The sequence below is a fragment of the Podarcis bocagei genome (genome assembly GCF_964188305.1).
Source record: "Podarcis bocagei genome assembly, chromosome: 4".
Classification (NCBI taxonomy): domain Eukaryota; kingdom Metazoa; phylum Chordata; class Lepidosauria; order Squamata; family Lacertidae; genus Podarcis; species Podarcis bocagei.
The window spans coordinates 20,569,432-20,588,063 of NC_138128.1; the positions used below are offsets into that span (position 1 = coordinate 20,569,432).

The 18,632-nt window shown below is 44.1% G+C and overlaps 1 protein-coding gene across 2 annotated transcripts; it reads right to left on the reverse strand.

Annotated features, from left to right (window-relative positions):
- Nucleotides 1-1,016: 1,016 nt before the first annotated feature.
- On the reverse strand, nt 1,017-17,659 carry OTOL1 (otolin 1). 2 transcript variants are annotated; one of them, XM_081191167.1, is made up of 5 exons: nt 17,608-17,659; nt 7,373-7,750; nt 5,531-5,620; nt 4,502-4,573; nt 1,017-2,765 (listed from the first exon to the last, which is right to left on the reverse strand). In XM_081191167.1, the coding sequence occupies exons 2-5, from the start codon at nt 7,737-7,739 to the stop codon at nt 1,867-1,869; spliced, it is 1,428 nt and encodes a 475-aa protein (XP_081047293.1). In that variant the 5' UTR covers nt 7,740-7,750; nt 17,608-17,659; the 3' UTR covers nt 1,017-1,866. The 2 variants fall into 2 exon arrangements, with proteins under 2 accessions (XP_081047293.1, XP_081047294.1); XM_081191168.1 differs by having other exon boundaries at nt 7,373-7,747; nt 17,608-17,656.
- Between the last annotated feature and the right edge of the window lie 973 nt (nt 17,660-18,632).

Here is an 18,632-nt window from a genome sequence, read left to right on the forward strand (position 1 = left end):
CCGCTGTGAACAGAAAGAACAGCGCTGCCTCCATCTGATATATTTTGGGAGGCGGTTTAGAAAGACCTTGTGAGGCAGGCACAGTAGTCTGCTTCCCAGTGCCAGGGTGAGGGTAAATAGCAGAGTAAAAGACACAAGTGTGGGTTAAGGAGTTGTTATGAAGCTAAAGAGAAGTAGGAGGAGGTTTTCAGACAAGGGCTCAAGAAATATTGTTTGGTAGTCCAATAGCAGAGGATCTAGGCTTGGAAGGAAAAAGCTGCTTTAAGAGCTGCTTCTTCTACACTGTTCAGATGATCTACTTGAGGTAATCTTTACCTTCTGTTTTCAGCATGCAGTGCTGCATAAATGTTAGCAAAACAGCAGAAGCATTGCTTTCATACTTTGCTTATTGTGGAGAATTTGATGCAGGGGGAGTTGGCTGGTGGCAGGCAGAAGAAAGAGAGAGGGCTACATCTCGACAGCTGCTCTTGGCAAGCAATTATGGAGGCACACAAAAACAAGCCAAAGTTAAGCCAGGAAGCTGGGTTCTGATGTAATGACAAACCACAGTTAAGCCATGATTCATAGGCCAACAACAAACCATGGCTTCAAATCGCACTGCAAGTTTGGACAGTCAAACAAGATGCACTTATGCTAGACAACCCATCACTTAGTCTTATATGTAAACACGGCCAATGCCACTGGTTAGACATTGCCAAACTTTGCCATAATGCATCTTCGGTGAGGAAAATGACTGTTCATGCCTCCCAACCCATACGGAGGATTGGTTCGCACATTTGCATTCTTCATGTGCTTTCTCACCACTTGATTACCACAATTTGTGTCCCATTTTGTTTCACATCTATATATTATGCAGAAGAAACACTTGCAATCAAACAGTCATATTACTTTATTATAGAACACTCCAAGGAATGCAATTTACTTAAGTACAAAAGCAATTTGATGAGTGAATAGACTTATTTTAATACATTGATTATATGATACAATTTCTACATCAAACTTTCATTGCACTTGATGATATTGGATTGATAAACAAACTTTCTTAAAACGATTAATGTGACTGGAAGAAATGAGCACAAGATATTTTTAGCTATTCAATGCAGATACCTTTAGGTAAAATCCTGCAAGCCTTTTTCAGATTCTACAATAGCAACGCCCACTCCAAGGAAGGTCATGACTGCAGAAGGAATGCAGAGCTTGACCATGTCTGAATTAATCTGAAACTAAGTTGAGATCACAGAATAATTTTCATTAGCTAAAAATTAAAACATGAACTCCTTTTGGAGGTTTTATCCAGCACAACTTCCCACAACCTGGTGTTTTCTGGATATTGTTGGACCACAACTCCTGTTATCCCTGACTGTTGGCTGTGCCCAAACTTTTTTCAAAGAAGGCCAGATTTGATGAAGTGAACATGCGTGAGGGCCGACCAAAGTTGTTGAGCTTTCTTTAGGATTGAAGTTGCTGAGCTTTATTTAGGATGTTATACCAGGAAATATACTGCCATGGGGACCAGATTGAATCAACCAGTGGGCCAGATTCGGCCCCTGAAACAGACTTTGGACTTGCCTGGCTTAAGGGAACTGAAGGCCAAAACATCTGGAGAACATCAGGGAAACTAGCTGAACCAAACCACTGCCAAAAATAAAACCTTTATTACATTTTATTATGCAACAATAAAAATTTACTCTGAAATAGGTTCTACGTGCTTTAGTGCAATACAATTAATAAACATGCCTTTTTAAAGAAATATTATAAATATATGGATTGCGGACTATGATATGGATGGTAAAATATGCTTCTTTAAAATAAACAAGAGAGAAAGGGGGGAATTCTTGGTAATGCAGTCAAATCCAGACACCATACTTATAGTAAGGTGTCAAGCATTTCATCAGGATATAAGAGGAAACCAGAAAATATGCTGTCATCTTCAGCACTAACATAAACCCCGTTCCAGTCTCGCGTGACCTCCAGCCAAACTTGGTCCCCTATGTTTAATTTCAGAATGGTTAGGAAGGAAGCCTGGTCTATCTCTTGCCCATACAAGGTCTCCCGAGACCTGACCATCTTCCTGTTTTGGCACACAATGCTGATGCGGGCAGGGCGCCCTCGGATGGTCATGTGGTAGGAGAAAACATAAGCCCCAGCGATGGTGCAATTAAACTTCCCCGTCGAGGGATTGTAATCTTCCTGGTCATTGTACAGAATCTTGTCAAACTTAATAGGCATGTTGGGAGGTGGGAAAGGCTTGGACAGGCCAACGCTGAAAGCTGATCTGGGGGGGCTTGAGATCTCGCCCTTTGACCCCTTGGGACCTTTTGCTCCTTTCTTCCCAGGGGGTCCCCTGATTCCTTTGAAGCCAGTCACTCCTTTCACCCCAGGGGGTCCCATTATCCCAATTGGCCCAGGGTCACCTTTGTCCCCCCTGAAACCTTGGTCTCCTTTTTCTCCCTTCTGCCCATCCATCCCATGGATCCCCTCGACCCCCATGTCTCCTTTGACACCTTTGTCTCCTTTGGGCCCAATCTCCCCCCGTTCTCCCCGATCACCCTTATCGCCAGGATCTCCACAGTAGCCCTTTTCCCCAAGCTCCCCCTTTTCTCCCTTCTCCCCATTTTCCCCATCGATCCCTGGCAAGCCCAGCTCCCCTTTATCTCCCTTCTCTCCTTTGGTGCCGTTCTCACACGTTTCACCCTTGTTGCCCTTCTGCCCCTTGGCGCCCGGCAGGCCATAGTTTCCTTTGTCTCCTTTGAATCCCATTTCACCTAGAAATAGTAAAGACACAAATATAGGGTCACGGGGTCAAGTAAACCACAAGGGACATTGCAGCCTAGTCCACAGGCTAATTTTTTGCAGGCCTCCTCCCTGCTCAGCACAGCTGGTTAGCCTAAATAAATGCTGAGCAATCCCAATGGGAAAGCTCTTTGAATAGCAAGGGCCTGTAGCTCAGTGGCAGAGCATCTGATTTGCATGTAGGAGGTCCCAGATTTAATCCCTGGCGTCTCCAGGTAAGCCTGGGAATGTCCTCTATCTACTACCACCCTGGAGAGCCACTGTCCCTCACTGTAGATGATAGTGAGCTAGATGGACCAATCGTCTGACTCGGTATATGGCAGCTTTCCAACACTTATCAGCAGTTTGTTGAGGGAGAGGAACGTGTGGTGAGATTGGGTCTGGGAACATCTGAGGACCACTATAGTTCTCAGCTGTTCCAAGGAGAAGTCAGCTCGCAGCGCCCCCTCCAAATACCTCACACATCTCCCAGAACATGATGCAGGGCTTTCACAGGTGTGTGATTACCTGGTTTCCCTGGCCCCTCCTATCACAAAAGAGGATACAATTCTTTGCAAAGGTCCATTAGGCATAGAACTGTACATGTGAAGCAGGGGCACCAACTTGCCCCCACATACACGCACTGGTGGGCAGTGTCACATGACATGTCCCACCCCCACCCGGTGCACCAACACTCTCCCGTTAGCAGCAGGGGATGGCAACCCCCTCAATATTGGGGGGGGGCTCAGCCCCCTGCCCACAAATATTGAGGGGGCCGAAGCCCCTTTCGCCCCCTATGGTTGGTGCCCCTGATGTGAAGTCATAACGTCTTATGGGGATCCAAGAACCCCTCCACCGGGGAAGGAACTTTGTGACGATGTAATTGTATTGACTAGAAGAGTTGTGTAGCCTGGTGTGATTAAAAGGGAAAAACTTGAAGAGAAGCACAGGACTACAAGAAATGGCAATTTGAGGATGTCATTCCCAACCAGGTGCCATAGCAAATTATAGCTGTTGGTTGCTTCTCTAGCAAAATGATCTAGTATGTGTTGGGAGTAAACTGCGACACTTGCAATTCACTACCTGAATGGGGGGGGGGGCAATAAACTGAAAGACAACCTGTTCTTACTCCTCAAATAGTCCTTCTCTTCTAGTAACTGCTTGTTGATGAAGAAGATCATTTCCTTTCGGGCTTTGCTTCCTTCCTGCTTCACTCCAAGTTCTAGCCAGTTACAGTATGAGCTACTCCCTCCATTTTGGCCACATGTAAAGCCAGAATGGCTTTGTTTGCCATGTCTTTATTTTTATGTTTCTTTTATTTTTTCAGTCAGCATTCTTATTAGATTATTTCTTTCTACACATGTACAAACATACTTTACCAAACTATAACAGTATGAGATATATATATATATATATATATTCCACTCCTGTAACTTCGTGTCCTACTCCATCTCCCATCTGCTCGGTTTTTCACATGGTTTTGTGATTTTCTGGGCCTCTTTTCCCTTGTCACCAGGCCTCACTCATTCATCCACCTCCCACCCCAGATCTCGGCACTGATCCACTACAAGCAGTATACAATCTGTGCTTAGCATTGACATGTGACAGCTGGGCATATGGTGACAATTTGTGGCCAATGGAAGAGATTGGGTTCAACGAGAGTGTAAAATTCTTATGCCTTATGAACAGCCCCATCTCCCTAACTCTCATCAAATTTAATGTGGCATACCTTGTTCTCCTGTCTTGCCTGGAAATCCCGGGATTCCATTTGCTCCTTGGGCTCCATGTTCTCCTTTATCTCCTGTGACATTTTTACAATAGAATGTTCTGTTATTGGTGTTCTTTGGAATGTCCCTACATATCAAATGACTTATACATCACATTTCATTTCTTGCCTTTCACTCAAAATGAGGGCACATCTCGTTCCAAACAAACATATAGTAAGGGCAAATAAACATTTTAGGTTGCATTCCATGAATTCAATTGTTCGTCAGGTAATTGTGACCTGTGAAAGAAGGTTTCCTGATACAAAGATGGTCAGACAAATAGAATAACTTCTGCTAGAATCATAGAATTGTAGAGCTTGATCTAAGGGTCATCTGGTCCAACCCCCTGAAATGCAGGAATCACAGGTAGTCCAATCCCTGACAGCTGGACATCCAGCCTTGGTTGGTTGGTTGGTTGGTTGGTTGGTTGGTTGGTTAATTGCTTGGCTGGCTGGCCTCATCTGACTCAAGCACGCCCGCCTCCTCCTCCTCCTCCTCCTCAGTAGGCTGCCTCAGCCTCATCTAAAGATCTGGGGGCAAGGCGCCCACGAAACTGCTGCTACTGCCAGCAACAGCAGCAGGGTGCGCAACGAAGAGTATTCCCTGCCTCTTGAGAGAGGCACAGGCTGAGGAAGAGGGTGTGCTATTTTTTTTCTACTTCTGAAATTTTGCACCCCAATAGTTTTGCACCCAAGGCACCTGACCCTTTGGACCCCTTCCCCCCCCCCCATGCTACGCCAGTGTCTGTGATTGTAAGTTGTTTTAGACTTTTCTTAACATTGAGGGTTGTAACCCAGTCTGGAACCTGAGGGTGAAGGGCAAGATGATGCTGATGATGCTAACCCTATTGGAGGTCAGAAGCTGAAAAAAGAGGTTCAAGCCTGAAAATGTGAAAGAAGTTGTGGTTTCCTTCATTTTGCGCTCCAAAGACATTACTGTGCAAAACTAATCCCCATTATTTCTCAAACAGTTCATTTCATCAGTGTCCATACCTTTGTCTCCTTTGAATCCTCGCGCACCTTGTAGTCCAGGACTTCCTGGTAAACCCTGAAGTCCTTTTTCTCCCGCCTCTCCTTTCAGACCTATTTACAGAGTGGACATTTGAAAAATCTGCTGCAAGCAAAACAAAAAGTATTGTAGCATCTTGAGGGCTAACCACTTCAATATCTCATGAGACTTACGCCGTGACAGATTGCTGTTGGTCTCGAAAGCTTCACAAGATGTTGTGTTGCTTTTGCTGCAACAGAGCAGCAGGCCTGTCCCCCTGGAAGCAAGTTGCATGACCACACAAGTTTGCCAACAAGGCACTGATATATTCCCCTTTACACTGCATCTAGTTTCACAGACACTAAATAAGAATGAAGATTACTCAGTGATGTTGTTGTTATCAAAGGAGCAGACTTTTGAAATCCTAAAACAGATTTATACGTCATTAGCCATGGAAGATAAATACAGGAATGCTCAAGTTACAGAAGGGCCTGAAGAAGGGGCCTTTTGTGATAGTCACCTTAGTTACTTAGGTACTGTTTTAGGGAGACAACTTAACTCTGCTGCATCTTTAGCCCTGCCACACACAGCAGCCAGGGTGAAGGGGTGGGCAAGCAGATCACTGCACTGGCATGGAGCTGGTGCAGTGATCAGGCCTGGATCAGGCCTCCTGCCATCATGTGATGGCAGCCAGATTGGTTCAGGATCCAATAGATCCCAAGTTGGCTCAACACCCACCTCCATGCCCCAGAATGCCAACATACAGTGGGCAAAAGGAGTAGCTGTTTCATGGACTGGCCGGATACAGAGGAATGGTGGAAGGGACCAGCTAGGGAACCCCCAGGGAAAGAAGGCTCAGAGCCCAGGGATTGGCAGTGTTCAGAGGGAGAAGAGGGAGAGGACTGGGAGGAGGAGGTGTTGGAAGCTGAAAAGCTAACAGGGTTCAGTGAGCGGGAAGAACCTCTGGCAGAGAGAAGTCCAGAAGGAGAAACAGGAGAGGAAGGAGGCCAAGAGGCAAAGATGAGTCAGGTTGGTGAAGAAGCCAGGGTATCTCTCCCTCCTGCTGCGACAAGCTCTCCTCCCCTCTCAGATTGCTTGGGAAAACCTGGGAGAGGAGGAGACTTAGGCAGCTGTGGGAAGGCAAGGACTTTCAGTCTCCACAACTATCTCATAGGGGCAAGATCAACTGAGAAGAGTTGCTGTACCCATTAGACCTGGTATTCCTGAGCGGACCTTGCTTCTTCTAATAAAGAGTTAACTTCACTTATTCCATGTGATTTATTGCTGGCTGGCTGCTGACACTCTGCTCCAGTGACCCTGCATCAGCCTGCAGGTGGCCAATGGAGGACAGCAGAGCTGGAACGAAGGGCAACTCTTCCCAATCCAAACCACCACCCCAAAGCGGATTTGGACTGCTCTCCCAGAAAGTTACAGGGGTGACTTGGTTAAAATTGAGGAGCAGGGCTTAAGGATTTCAGCAAGCTGCTCTTTTTTACTCACCAGCCCCCAAATAATTTAAGAACTGTTTCAGCAGCAGTATACTTCCACCAGATGCTTGAGACAAACAGGTCCTGTGTTGCCTTTTTAAAAATCTATATTTTCATATATTCTAGCTTTACCTTGATCATGGTACCGCATCTCTCTTCCCCAGCACTTGACATGATTATTAAAATGTTTGCACCTATTTATCTCCCTCCCTCCCTCCCTCCCTCCCTCCCTCCTCTCTCTCTCTCTCTCTCTCTCTCTCTCACACACACACACACACACATCCTGCTTATTTCAGTCTGGAAATATGAATGACAAAAGGCCATCATAAATCACTCAGTTGTGCATTTGCCTTCCCATACCTGGCAATCCTCGCTCTCCAGGTTCGCCTTTCTCCCCTGGGGTAGCAGCACAGCAATCACAGCAGTTAAAGAAGAAGTCGGATGAGTCGAGGGTGAAGTTTTCAAAAGGGAAGAGAGTGGTGGCTGTTCGGAAGGCGTAGTTTGGAGTGGAGAGCTCCAAGGTGGAGTCGCTTGTCTCTGCTGGTTCAGTGAAATGGTTGTCTTCAGTGGGTGAAGCATCAGATGCACCAAGGCCGTCTCCGTCTTCCATGCCAGCCACTTTTATCTTTGTGAACTTGGGCGATGGAGTACTTTTGCCCTCTGTGCTCAGTTTAGCAACAGTGATTACCACTGCCAAGACAGCACACCACCAGTGCATGCTCCACATTTCTGCAGCTGCTGGAAAAGATTGATGCAACAGTCACACCTTCAGAGTATTCCTACTATTTCTACCTCTACTAGTGTGTGTGTGTGTGTGTGTGTGTGTGTGTGTGTGTGTGTGTGTGTGTGTATTCCCTTCCCTTCACCAGCAGGTTCCATGGAGGGTTACAACAATTCAGAATTAAACGCAGTTACAACAGATTACAGTCGCAGGAGTAGGATGAGTCCTGGAAAGACACGTCTCAGGTGCCAAAGGCTTGTGTCTTCAGCATCTGCTGAAAGCTGCATATCAAAGAAGCCAGGACCACCTTTCCGAGAAGGCAATTCCACAATTTAGGGGCTATCACAGATAATGCCCTCTCCTTGGCCACCGCCACCCCCATTTTTCAGGAAGATAGACCTTAACATCTAGGAGGATCCAGAGGGATTTGGGTGACACACTCTCAAATATTTGGAGCTTAAGTCCAAATATTCAAACACTAATGTGTTTTGCTGAAATAGCAAGGGCTTCTACCTTGTATTTTGCTGAAATAGCAAGCTAGTGCACAGTTAACGTTGCCTCTAGGTTCGCCACCTTGCACCAAAAGATAGCAAGGCCTGACTCTTAAAGCACTGTAGGTCTATCTCAACTAATTAAACATTTCTTTACCCTATATGCTTCCTTATGCATAGCCTTTCTTTATCTCTAATAACATTGGCCCACACCAAAGCAGCTGCCTGGGGACCATTAAAAAAAAAAAATTTCACACTCCACTCAGTTACCCAGTCCCTGCTCTTTCCTACACAAGATAAGAAAACTCTTCCAAGAACTAATTAATCGCATGAGTACAAACTATCAAATACGCAGGACTGTTGGCTTCAGGAGCGGTGCCGGTTTCAGCATTATTTTCATTACAGAGCCCCAAATATGTTCTCCATAATAACTACGTCCTTTTATCAAAACAGCCCAATCTCTGTGGTCAGTTGTATCTCTTAGGTCAGGGCTTGGCCAGCTGTCCATATTTTTTCCCCTTTGACCTATAAATAAGATGGGCAGAACAATCCAAAACTCCAGCTTCTGCTGGACTGGAGGGAATTGGATTGCGTACAAGTGTCCCCTCTGGTATCTGAGTCTGCCTTCCCCTGGCCACGGCTAATGGAGTGAAGCAAGTATTACTTTCCTTGTGAGGAGCTTCCCCTTCCATCCTCCAAATGTAAGGGTGAATAGAGAGGTAGGTGTGTCATGGTGAGATTCCCCACTTGCGATAGTCAGAAGGCCCTGGAACGATGTATTACTGAGGGAGAGAGGAGGAGGGACTGAACCAGCCTTGCATCTATTGGATCCTGAGTTGGTCTGACTGCTCTTGCAAGGCACCATTGGGTCCGATCACTGTGCCAGTCTGAAAAGGATCACTTGTGTGCATATACTGGTAGGTGCATAGGCTCCCCACATAGTCAGAAGTCACATGAAGTTCACAATTACACAGAAAGCCTTCCGTAGGGAAGGGGAGGAATTCAGATCCCAGTTAAAGGCAAATCGATCAAGCTGAACTGAAACTGAAACGCAGCCATCTGTAGACACCTGCAAATTCTGCAATGCAGTGTTTACAAAAGTTGATGTAGAAATGTGGTGAACTTAATTTGAGATTGGGAAAATGAGAAATAGAGGGAACTGAAAATGACAGATCCTTCCATCTCTAGTGTTTAGTCAGACATTTTCTTCTGAGACAGTCTAAGGGGGAGGGCAATAATTTCAGAACAGCTAGAACACACTATAGAATCTGGAGAGCACCGGTTTAGAGAAGACTGGGCTACCATCTTGTTTTTCTAATGAAAACTGAGAGTTCAGGAAAGGATCCTGGAATATCCCTGAGTGGGGCAGGCCCCCACTTTCCTCCCTGTAGTGATGGCATTGGCTGGGGCTACAGCCAATCATGGTTTCCTCATAAGTGGCACGTATTTTTGGAAATGCGCGTGCATCTCAGGCTTTCTATTTTTAGGTGTACACTTGAAGCATGTGAAGCTTTCACCTACAAAAATGTAACATAAAGTAGCTCTCCAGTGCATGCTCAACAGGGAGAAACAGTCGATTCCATCTCCCTGGCTTTTTTTCAGCCGGAACTCTCCGGAATGGTGTTCCAGCACCTCTCAACTGGGCACCGGACTCGTGGGGAGAGAACTGACCAGCCTCAGCAAAGCCCTACTGCGCCTCTGGCTCATGAGGAGATCCTTTCCAGATCCCAAAGGGAACATCCTCTACAGATCCCAAAGGGAACATCCTCTACAGTCTCCAGAGAAGATCTCTTCACAAGCTGGACGTGCAGCTCAGCTTTGCTGAAGCTTGTCAACCTCCCAGCTTATAGCTGGTGTGTGGGGAAACCATGTCTTAGCTGATCAAGCCCCCATGCTGCTCTGGCTCACAGGAGCTAAATAGGCGGGGGGGGGGGCTTGTTAAGCTGCTCAGCTGAGGCACAGAAACCTCTCTCCATGCCTCAGCAGAGCAGCCTCAACAAGCCTCAAATCCTCTTTGGGGTGGGTCTTCTGGGGAAGGTGTGTTCTGGCACCTTTTTCTCTAGGAAAAAGAAAAGGCACTGATTATACTTGTTTGGTATAAGTACTTCTTTGTCCTATTCAAATAGCTACATTTTTAGCTATTCTCATTTTAAAAAACTGTGTGAAGAAGCCTTTAATGCCTGCTATCTATTGCATATAGTATGGCTGATTCATTTATACCAAAAACCAGTGAATTCCATTCATATGTTTAAGGCAGGGGGCCTTCTTGGTAGTGGCACCCGCTCTGTTGAACGGCCTCCCGTCAGAAGTCAAGAAAATAAACAACTATTGTTTATTGTATCTGACTTTTAGAGTACATCTGAAGGCAACCCTGTTCAGGGAAGTTTTAATGTTTGATTTTATCGTGTTTTTAATATTCTGTTGGGAGCTGCCCAGAGTGGCTGGAAAAACCCAGCCAAATGGGCAGGGTATAAATATTATTATTATTATTATTATTATTATTATTATTATTATTATTATTACTACTACTACTACTACTATTATGCTGGGGGGGGGAGAAGTATCACATGGAGGAGAAGAGGGGAGTCGTGTTTGGAGAAAAAGCACTCATCTTTCCGGTGAGGAAACTTTGACAATTGCCCATGGGTATGATTTCAGACAAACTCTTAAAAACATGAGACTGCAAACTCACTATGTGAGGTGATTAGTGCCTTGGGCTGCATTTTCCTGACATTTCCCTAACTATTTAATTTCTGCATTACGTTTGCGCTTTCGTGTGACAAAAGAAAAAAGCCACTTCCAGAAATACAGCAAAATATAGCACGTGTTTAGCACTCATTTCCGGGGCGGGGGGGAGTAGAGTTTGCAAATAACATGGAAATGAGAGATAACTTTGTGTTGTGCTGCAGTATCCCTAGTGAACCAGCCTCTACTGGGTGGGTGGAGCCTAGATGTGTGATCCCACTCCACAGTCCACACACAGGCTGCAACCTTCTCCATGGTACTCCAGAATTTGTCACCTGAGAATTCCTCAGGTCTTTGGATCACTTGCAACAACAGACCGCCTTGCTGTGCTGTTTTACATCCAGTCTGCAGTTGTGGAAATCTGAAGCTGTGGAAATTTCAAATCGAAAGAAGATCGAGCATGAGATCCCATTCTTGCAGCAATACACACCCGCTGATACAACATTGACTACTCCAACATTCTTTAATATTTCAGGAAGACAGTTGCCTTTGTTAGAAGTCTGTCAGTTCAGAATTCCAGACTTTTTACAAGAGGACAGAAAGAACACGACCAGTATCCAGCTCAATTAACTTTTCTCCACTGCGACATTACTAATACCAACTTTAATAAAACTTGAAAAAAAACATCTGGTGCATAAGGTTGAGTGAGCAAGAACATTCTGAGCAGCCGAAGAACATTCAGAGTAGCTCATTCAGAGGACGGCACAGCTGAATCCCTATCAGAGATAATTCCATAATGATGATCAAGTCAAGCATAATTACACACGTTGAAAGGTTTTAATAGGAAGGAATAAATGGAAGCAAAATTAGGCACTTTTTACTCAGTGCATTAGGAAGGTGCAGTCATCTTTGGACCATATCTGATTCTCCATTTTCATAAAATTTCACATAAATTACTTATTATGGACATTTTGGGTTCACGAAGGGTGGTGAGAAGCCTAAAAAAGAACTCAGCACATTGTTTCACAGATTTCCTATCTATAAAAAAATATAGTGGTACCTCAGATTAAGTACTTAATTCATTCTGGAGGTCTGTTCTTAACCTGGAACTGTTCTTAACCTGAAGCACCACTTTAGCTAATGGGACCTCCCGCTGCCACCAGAGCACGATTTCTGTACTCATCCTGAAGCAAAGTTCTTAACCTGAGGTAATATTTCTGGGTTAGCGGAGTCTTTAACCTGAAGCGTACGTAACCCGAGGTACCATTGTATACTTTTTTTCAGGGAGTGCTGCTTCCTTCGTTTCAAAAACATGCAATGCACAATATGTGGTTTCATACAGTCCATTCAAATATAAGATGGTACATTATGAGGAGGCAGCCCCAATAGCCATGCAGGGGGGTTGTGTGCAGTGTCATGTGTGTCCATCTCCCCCCCCCCATGAGCTGTAATTCACACACACACAAGGATTGGGGGGGGGTTTGAAATTTTGTGACATAACCGAAAATGACAACCACTATTTAAACAATGACATCTTGTTTTAAGAACAGGAGAAAATTAATAATAGGATCCTCTGGAAAATTCAGGGATGCTTGGTGTTACGAAAAATCTTGAATTTTGTTTTCCTTCAGTGTTCGCAAAGAAAGTTATTGAGATTCTAGAACCTGTCTCACAAGCCCAAGAAACATGGCAGGGGGACTTTTTTTGTATTGATGTTGTCATGATACAAAATTCATTTGAATTTTTGAGAAACGAGCTCCACACTAGTTTTTAAATTGTTAATCGTAGCATAAACTATTTTGCTTGAATTACACCTTCTGGTACCCCCTGGGTCACCTGTATCGTAAACATCCTTTTTTCTTATAAAGCAAAAAAAAATATGTGGGTCATTTAATTCCTGGTGTTCATAATAAATTTCTGTGAACTTGACCCTTACATGGCCTGTCTCTCCATGTAGGTATTATTATTATTATTATTATTATTATTATTATTATTATTATTATTATTCAGGATTGGGGGAAATGGGATTATAAACTATCCTGAGGTTGAGTACTTACTCCCAAGCCTACCCTCATGTGGACCTTCCTACCAGAATCAGTGTATGTGACCATATGTTAATATGAAGTGTAGAAATGTACTTTTTATTAACTCAGTTGTACAAGTAACCAAATTCAGGGGGGGTTAAAAGAACAAAATCAGGAGAAGATTATCCAGACTATTTCTCTTGAAGGTTCTTTCAGCTCTTGTCCAAATGGGATTTGCTGTCATCATGTGCGCACAGAAGTCCGGCCTGCTTACTTCATGGAGCACTTTGTCTCCAATGCGGCGAGAGGGCTTTGTGCCAACAAGCTGATAATAAGGCACGCATCTGCAAAGCCCCAGCTTCAGAGTCAGCCAAGAGCCAAACAACAAAAAGGCTGTTTTTCACGATGTTGGCAACAGGTTGAGGGAAGAAGGTTATGTGGTCACTTCCCTTTTCAGGAGAAGCCCTGGTATGTTCTGCTCCAAGCAGCTGAGGACAATCCGTCCCATTGTATGAACTCCCGTAACTCGAACAATTAGCAAGGTAATGGCCTGTGAGGTTTGCTGAAGCAGAACATCACCTTAAACGCTCAGGGAGGAAAGTTTGGGAAGGCCCATGGCTATCAAATGCTACACCCCGCGAACAGAAGAGAAGGGTGGTAACAGTGGCGATGCCGGGATTATCAAAGAAAAGAGAGAAAGCTTGGACGCCCCTGAATAGCTGCTTCTTTCATGGGGACGGCACAGAAATGCAGTCAAGAAACATATAGAATACAGTGGTACCTCGGGTTACATACGCTTCAGGTTACATATGCTTCAGGTTACAGACTCTGCTAACCCAGAAATAGTACCTCGAGTTAAGAACTTTGCTTCAGGATAAGAACAGAAATCATGCTCCAACGGCGTGGCAGCAGCGGGAGGCCCCATTAGCTAAAGTGGTGCTTCAGGTTAAGAACAGTTTCAGGTTAAGAACAGACCTCCAGAACGGATTAAGTTCTTAACCCGAGGTACCACTGTATCTGCAAATTCAGCCCTGACCCAAGTACCAGGGAGAACACTCTCTTTTAGGCATTGGAACCTAAATATTTTAGGACCTTCTGCTCCCCCTCCCCCTTGCTCACACACTACCAAAGGGTATTTCAAATATTACACAAGAAGAAATTTTCAGACTTTTTATTAAGGAAGCAATTGTTTGGGGGGGGGTTAAGAGCATTAGGCGCTTTTTAAATATCTCCCCAAATTTGCCGCTGGAGATAGCTGCCTCGTGACAGAAGTTCTGCGTTATGCCTGGGCACAGGGCCGTCTTTACCTGGGGGTGCAAGGGGTGCAGTACCCCTGGGTGCCGAATTTGGGGGCCTGCCAAGTGTTTACCTACTGCATACCGGTCCCTCTCAATCGGCGGCAGTGAAAAGCAATGGAGCGGAAGTCCCCGCCCACCTCTGTTGCTCTGTTACTCCGTAGCGTCAAACAAAAGCAGTTTTTTCCTCTGCGTGATTGTTACAGGTAAGTGATGTCCCCCCCTAAAAAAAGGTCCACAACTTTAAGCTCACCCCCCTAAAAAAGGGGGCGCTGGGTGGATCTATGCACCCTGGCGGCGCATATGCTAAACATGCCCTGCCTGGACAGGAAATCCCAATGTGTCAGAGCCCCAATGTTGCATGCAGTCTCTAATCTAAGATTCTGTTTTTATCTATGTTTTATTTATTGTATAGGTCAAGTGTTCGTGTACGGTTCTGCTGTATAATTTATGTTCATATGTTTCTGTTTGGCTACAACCTGTATTTTGTTGACTTATTGATAGATCTGAATTGTTCCCAATGTCTCCATCCCTGACCTTTCTTACTTTCATTCATTGTGCAGGAACATCTCTTGGGGGCTTCTAAGTGTGTTCAGCTTAACATATTTTGAAGCCTCCTGGGAACTCCGTGTTGCCAATGTTTCTGATCCTGGAGAGATTTCTAAGCATGCTCAGCAAAACACACTTGGAAGCCGCCTTCAGATCTTCCCACTTGTCATAGGAAGTGTCGGGTCAGCATCATAGCTGTCAATGTTTCCCTTTTTTTAAGGGAAATTCCCTTATTCCGAATAGGATTCCTCGCAAGAAAAGGGAAAAGTTGGCAGCTATGGTCAGCATGCGCAGGGTTATCAAAGAGGGAACCCCTGCACTTGTTGGCATACACACACACACACACACACACACATATACATACATACACCCCCAGAAATGCTAGAGTATTTGCTAGTGCACTCAAGAGTTGGCTCTAGACTCTGTAAGAATAGAGTCATCAAAATCAGTAGAACTTCAGTTACTCATTACCAAATTAAGTGCCATTGATTTCATTAAATATGACTAAATCAAGATCAAACCTAATGTCTTCTTTCCCTTATAATAGAACATTGACCCCCAAATTATTCATTAGTCCTTGTGGTGTCAACGAGGCCCCATTGTATAAATGTGCATGTCAGTGGCACATCTAACCATCTCGTCAACTTCCTATAGACATCTGGTTGGCCACTGTGGGAACGGAATGATGGTTTATATGGGAGTTTGATCTGATCTGGCAGGGCTCATCTTAATAACTTGTGTACATTCATATCTAGTCTGCATCCACATCTTCCAGTCCAGAAAAGGAATTTACATGAATCAGCTCTTTTTTAAAATTGGGCTAATTCATCAACCAGGAATATTCGTGTTTAGTCAAATATCCTATGGGATAGATAAATGATAGATAGATAAATAGATGATAGATTAGATAGATAGATAGATAGATAGATAGATAGATGATAGATAGATAGATAGATAGATAGATAGATAGATAGATAGATAGATAGATAGACAGATAGATAGATAGAGGCATTTGAACAAAAATAGAGCCCATTCCATGTTTATCTGGAAGTATAACTTTGTTCCATGGGGTGCATGGCTGGGATTATTTATTTACTTTATTTTTTATGTTAGTTTTTTAAAAAAGGGTTTACATACTATTACATAATCATCAATAAACCTCTGAGGTTTACCTAGAATATAAACTTTTTCATTAAAAAAGAATACGCATAAGATCAACCATAAAAAGAAGTTAACCTAAAATATATCAGAATACAAGTTTTTACAAAACTTCTGTATATGCAAATAAAGCTGCATGTTGAAAATGGATATATGGCAGGATTGTAGACTTCATCATCACACGTAAGTGCAATTTAATAAATGGAGCTTAAGGTACTTGCAGTTTATTTGTACCACTAAGACTGCAATCCTAACCCCACTTAGGTAAAGGACCATTAGGTCCAGTTATGACCGACTCTGGGGTTGCGGCGCTCATCTCGCTTTATTGGCCGAGGGAGCTGGTGTACAGCTTCCAGGTCATGTGGCCAGCATGACTAAGACGCTTCTGGCGATCCAGAGCAGCGCACGGAAACGCCGTTTACTTTCCCGCTGGAGCGGTACCTATTTATCTACTTGCACTTTGACGTGCTTTCGAACTGCTAGGTTGGCAGGAGCAGGGACCGAGCAACAGGAGCTCACCTCGTCGCTGGGATTCGAACCACGACCTTCTGATCGGCAAGTCCTAGGCTCTGTGGTTGAACCCACAGCACCACCTGCATCCCTTAACCCCACTTACTCCGGAGTAAAACCCATTTACAGTGGTACCTTGGGTTAAGTACTTAATTCGTTCCGGAGGTCCGTTCTTAACCTGAAACTGTTCTTTACCTGAAGCACCACTTTAGCTAATGGGGCCTCCTGCGGAATCTGTAACCTGAAGTGTATGTAACCCGAAGTACCACTGTAATTCATTTCGGATTTAATTCATTTCGGAGTAGCTATGGTTAGGATTGCACCATAAGACTTACTTGGAAGTCCTACTGAGCAAAGTTGCCCTGGCTGCCTACTATCCCCCCTTTCTTCTTTTTCCATCACTGCCTTCACCTTGTTATATCCAAGTGGGACCAGGGAAGATTCCTATTTGAAGATTCCTGCAGAGCTGCTGCCAGTCAATGCAGGCTGAGCTGGATGGACCAATATTCTGCCACAATATAAGGCAGCTTCCTTACAGTGACTTTGTAATATTTTCTTGATACAGGGATACCTCAGCAGGCCCTGGAGAGCTGCTGCCAGTGGGTGTAAACAACACTGGCCTAGGCGAACCAACACTCTGACATGGCATTAGGCATCTTCCTGTGTTCTAAGTTCATTGTATATTTATCTGGGTACCATTTGATGTAAGAAACTATCTAATCAGCTGCCTTGAAGACCCTGTATTTCATAGAAGGCCCTTCCATATGAACATTTTTTTTGCCAAAATATCCAAATATATTTAGTTACACTTAATTTAAGTTCAGTATTCTTCTTTCCCCCCAACTCAGCTTTAATATGTATTATTATTATTATTATTATTATTATTATTATTATTATTATTATTCTCTAATAAAATTGGATAGTTCATGTTTTCAGAAGTTGTCTATAAAGAAAAACCTTAAGAAAATGTTTGCTTGCTCTAGTTCTTTCTCCTTTGCTCTCAGAACCTCCATCTTGAACTTTACTCCAGGAAAAGGTCTTGTTTCATACATAATTGGTTTCATGAATCAAACTCTACTGACAGCAACAGTTGAAGCCCAAAATGTTTGTTGTAAAAAACCCTCCTTCAAAAGAGTGAAACGTTTTGTTATTTATCTCCTACCTTATGAATATTCCTCTAATCGGGACTTCTCACCCTGCATAGTACATCGAAGGAGCCAATCTTATTCTCTGGTAGGTTGCAATCTATTTTATTTCTTTAATTACTTTACTCATAGCCAATGAGAGGATGCGGTAGACAGGGAAGAACGGGGATTGGCGACTTCTCTAGAAAGTCAACAGCATGACACTGAAATTGGAGTAAATGCAAATTCAATGCCAACTGCGGGTCAGGAGTCGGTTTTTCAGCTGGTTCTTTGTTCTTTGGGCACTTGCTACTTACCTTTAGAGACAATAGAGTTTTCCTCTAATAGCTACATTGAAAGCAGTTGCTAGTAACTAGACGGTGGGGGGGTTGTCAATTTAGAAAGTTATTTACAGCATATGATGTGTCTACCTTCATAACGATGCTATAAAGTAGCCTCTGTTATAAACATCTCACAGACAGACAGCTGAGGCACCCAAGATGGCAACTTGTAAAGTTATTTGTGGTGTGCAATGAGTCCACCTTCACTGCAATGCTGTAAAGTCACTTCTGTTATAGTCATCTTGCATACCCCCCAACATTTTGGGAGGGCAATTCAGGGAATCCCCACCACCCCGCTGCCCCCTACCCCGTTCCTCGCCCCCTCCCTGCCACCGTCTTTGAGTCCTTCGCTCTGGCGCAAAATTCGGACATTTGGGATTGGGAACAGAAGCCCCGTGGCTTCTGCCAATCCGTGATGTCCCAGGTAAATTGGGCCACTTAAGGGGTCTGAGACCAGCCCACGTTTATCATCCTCACAGATAGCATTAATCTGCTTAAGGCACTTGCATTCTATTTGCTTTCCTTCCATTTCACCTGGAAAACTTCCAAATAAGGATAATGGTAGAAATATACACTTGTTGATTTTCTCTCATCAGCTGATGCGGGAGCAAAATCGATTGTCAACTCCAGTGTGTGCAGGGGTGTAGACGTGCAATAACATCACTGTTGCTACACTCTGCGCTAAATGCACATTTGCTGGCGCAGTAAGTTTTAGGACTAGG

What these genes read in the sequence shown, in the direction of transcription:
- OTOL1 (XM_081191167.1), bottom strand. Translation starts at nt 7,739, where the DNA reads ATGTGGAGCATGCACTGGTGGTGTGCTGTCTTGGCAGTGGTAATCACT. An exon ending in TGGAGAGCGAGGATTGCCAG is followed by an intron (nt 5,621 to 7,372) that starts GTATGGGAAGGC and finishes CTCTGTAAATAG; the next exon opens with GTCTGAAAGGAGAGGCGGGA. An exon ending in AGGCAAGACAGGAGAACAAG is followed by an intron (nt 2,766 to 4,501) that starts GTATGCCACATT and finishes TACTATTTCTAG; the next exon opens with GTGAAATGGGATTCAAAGGA.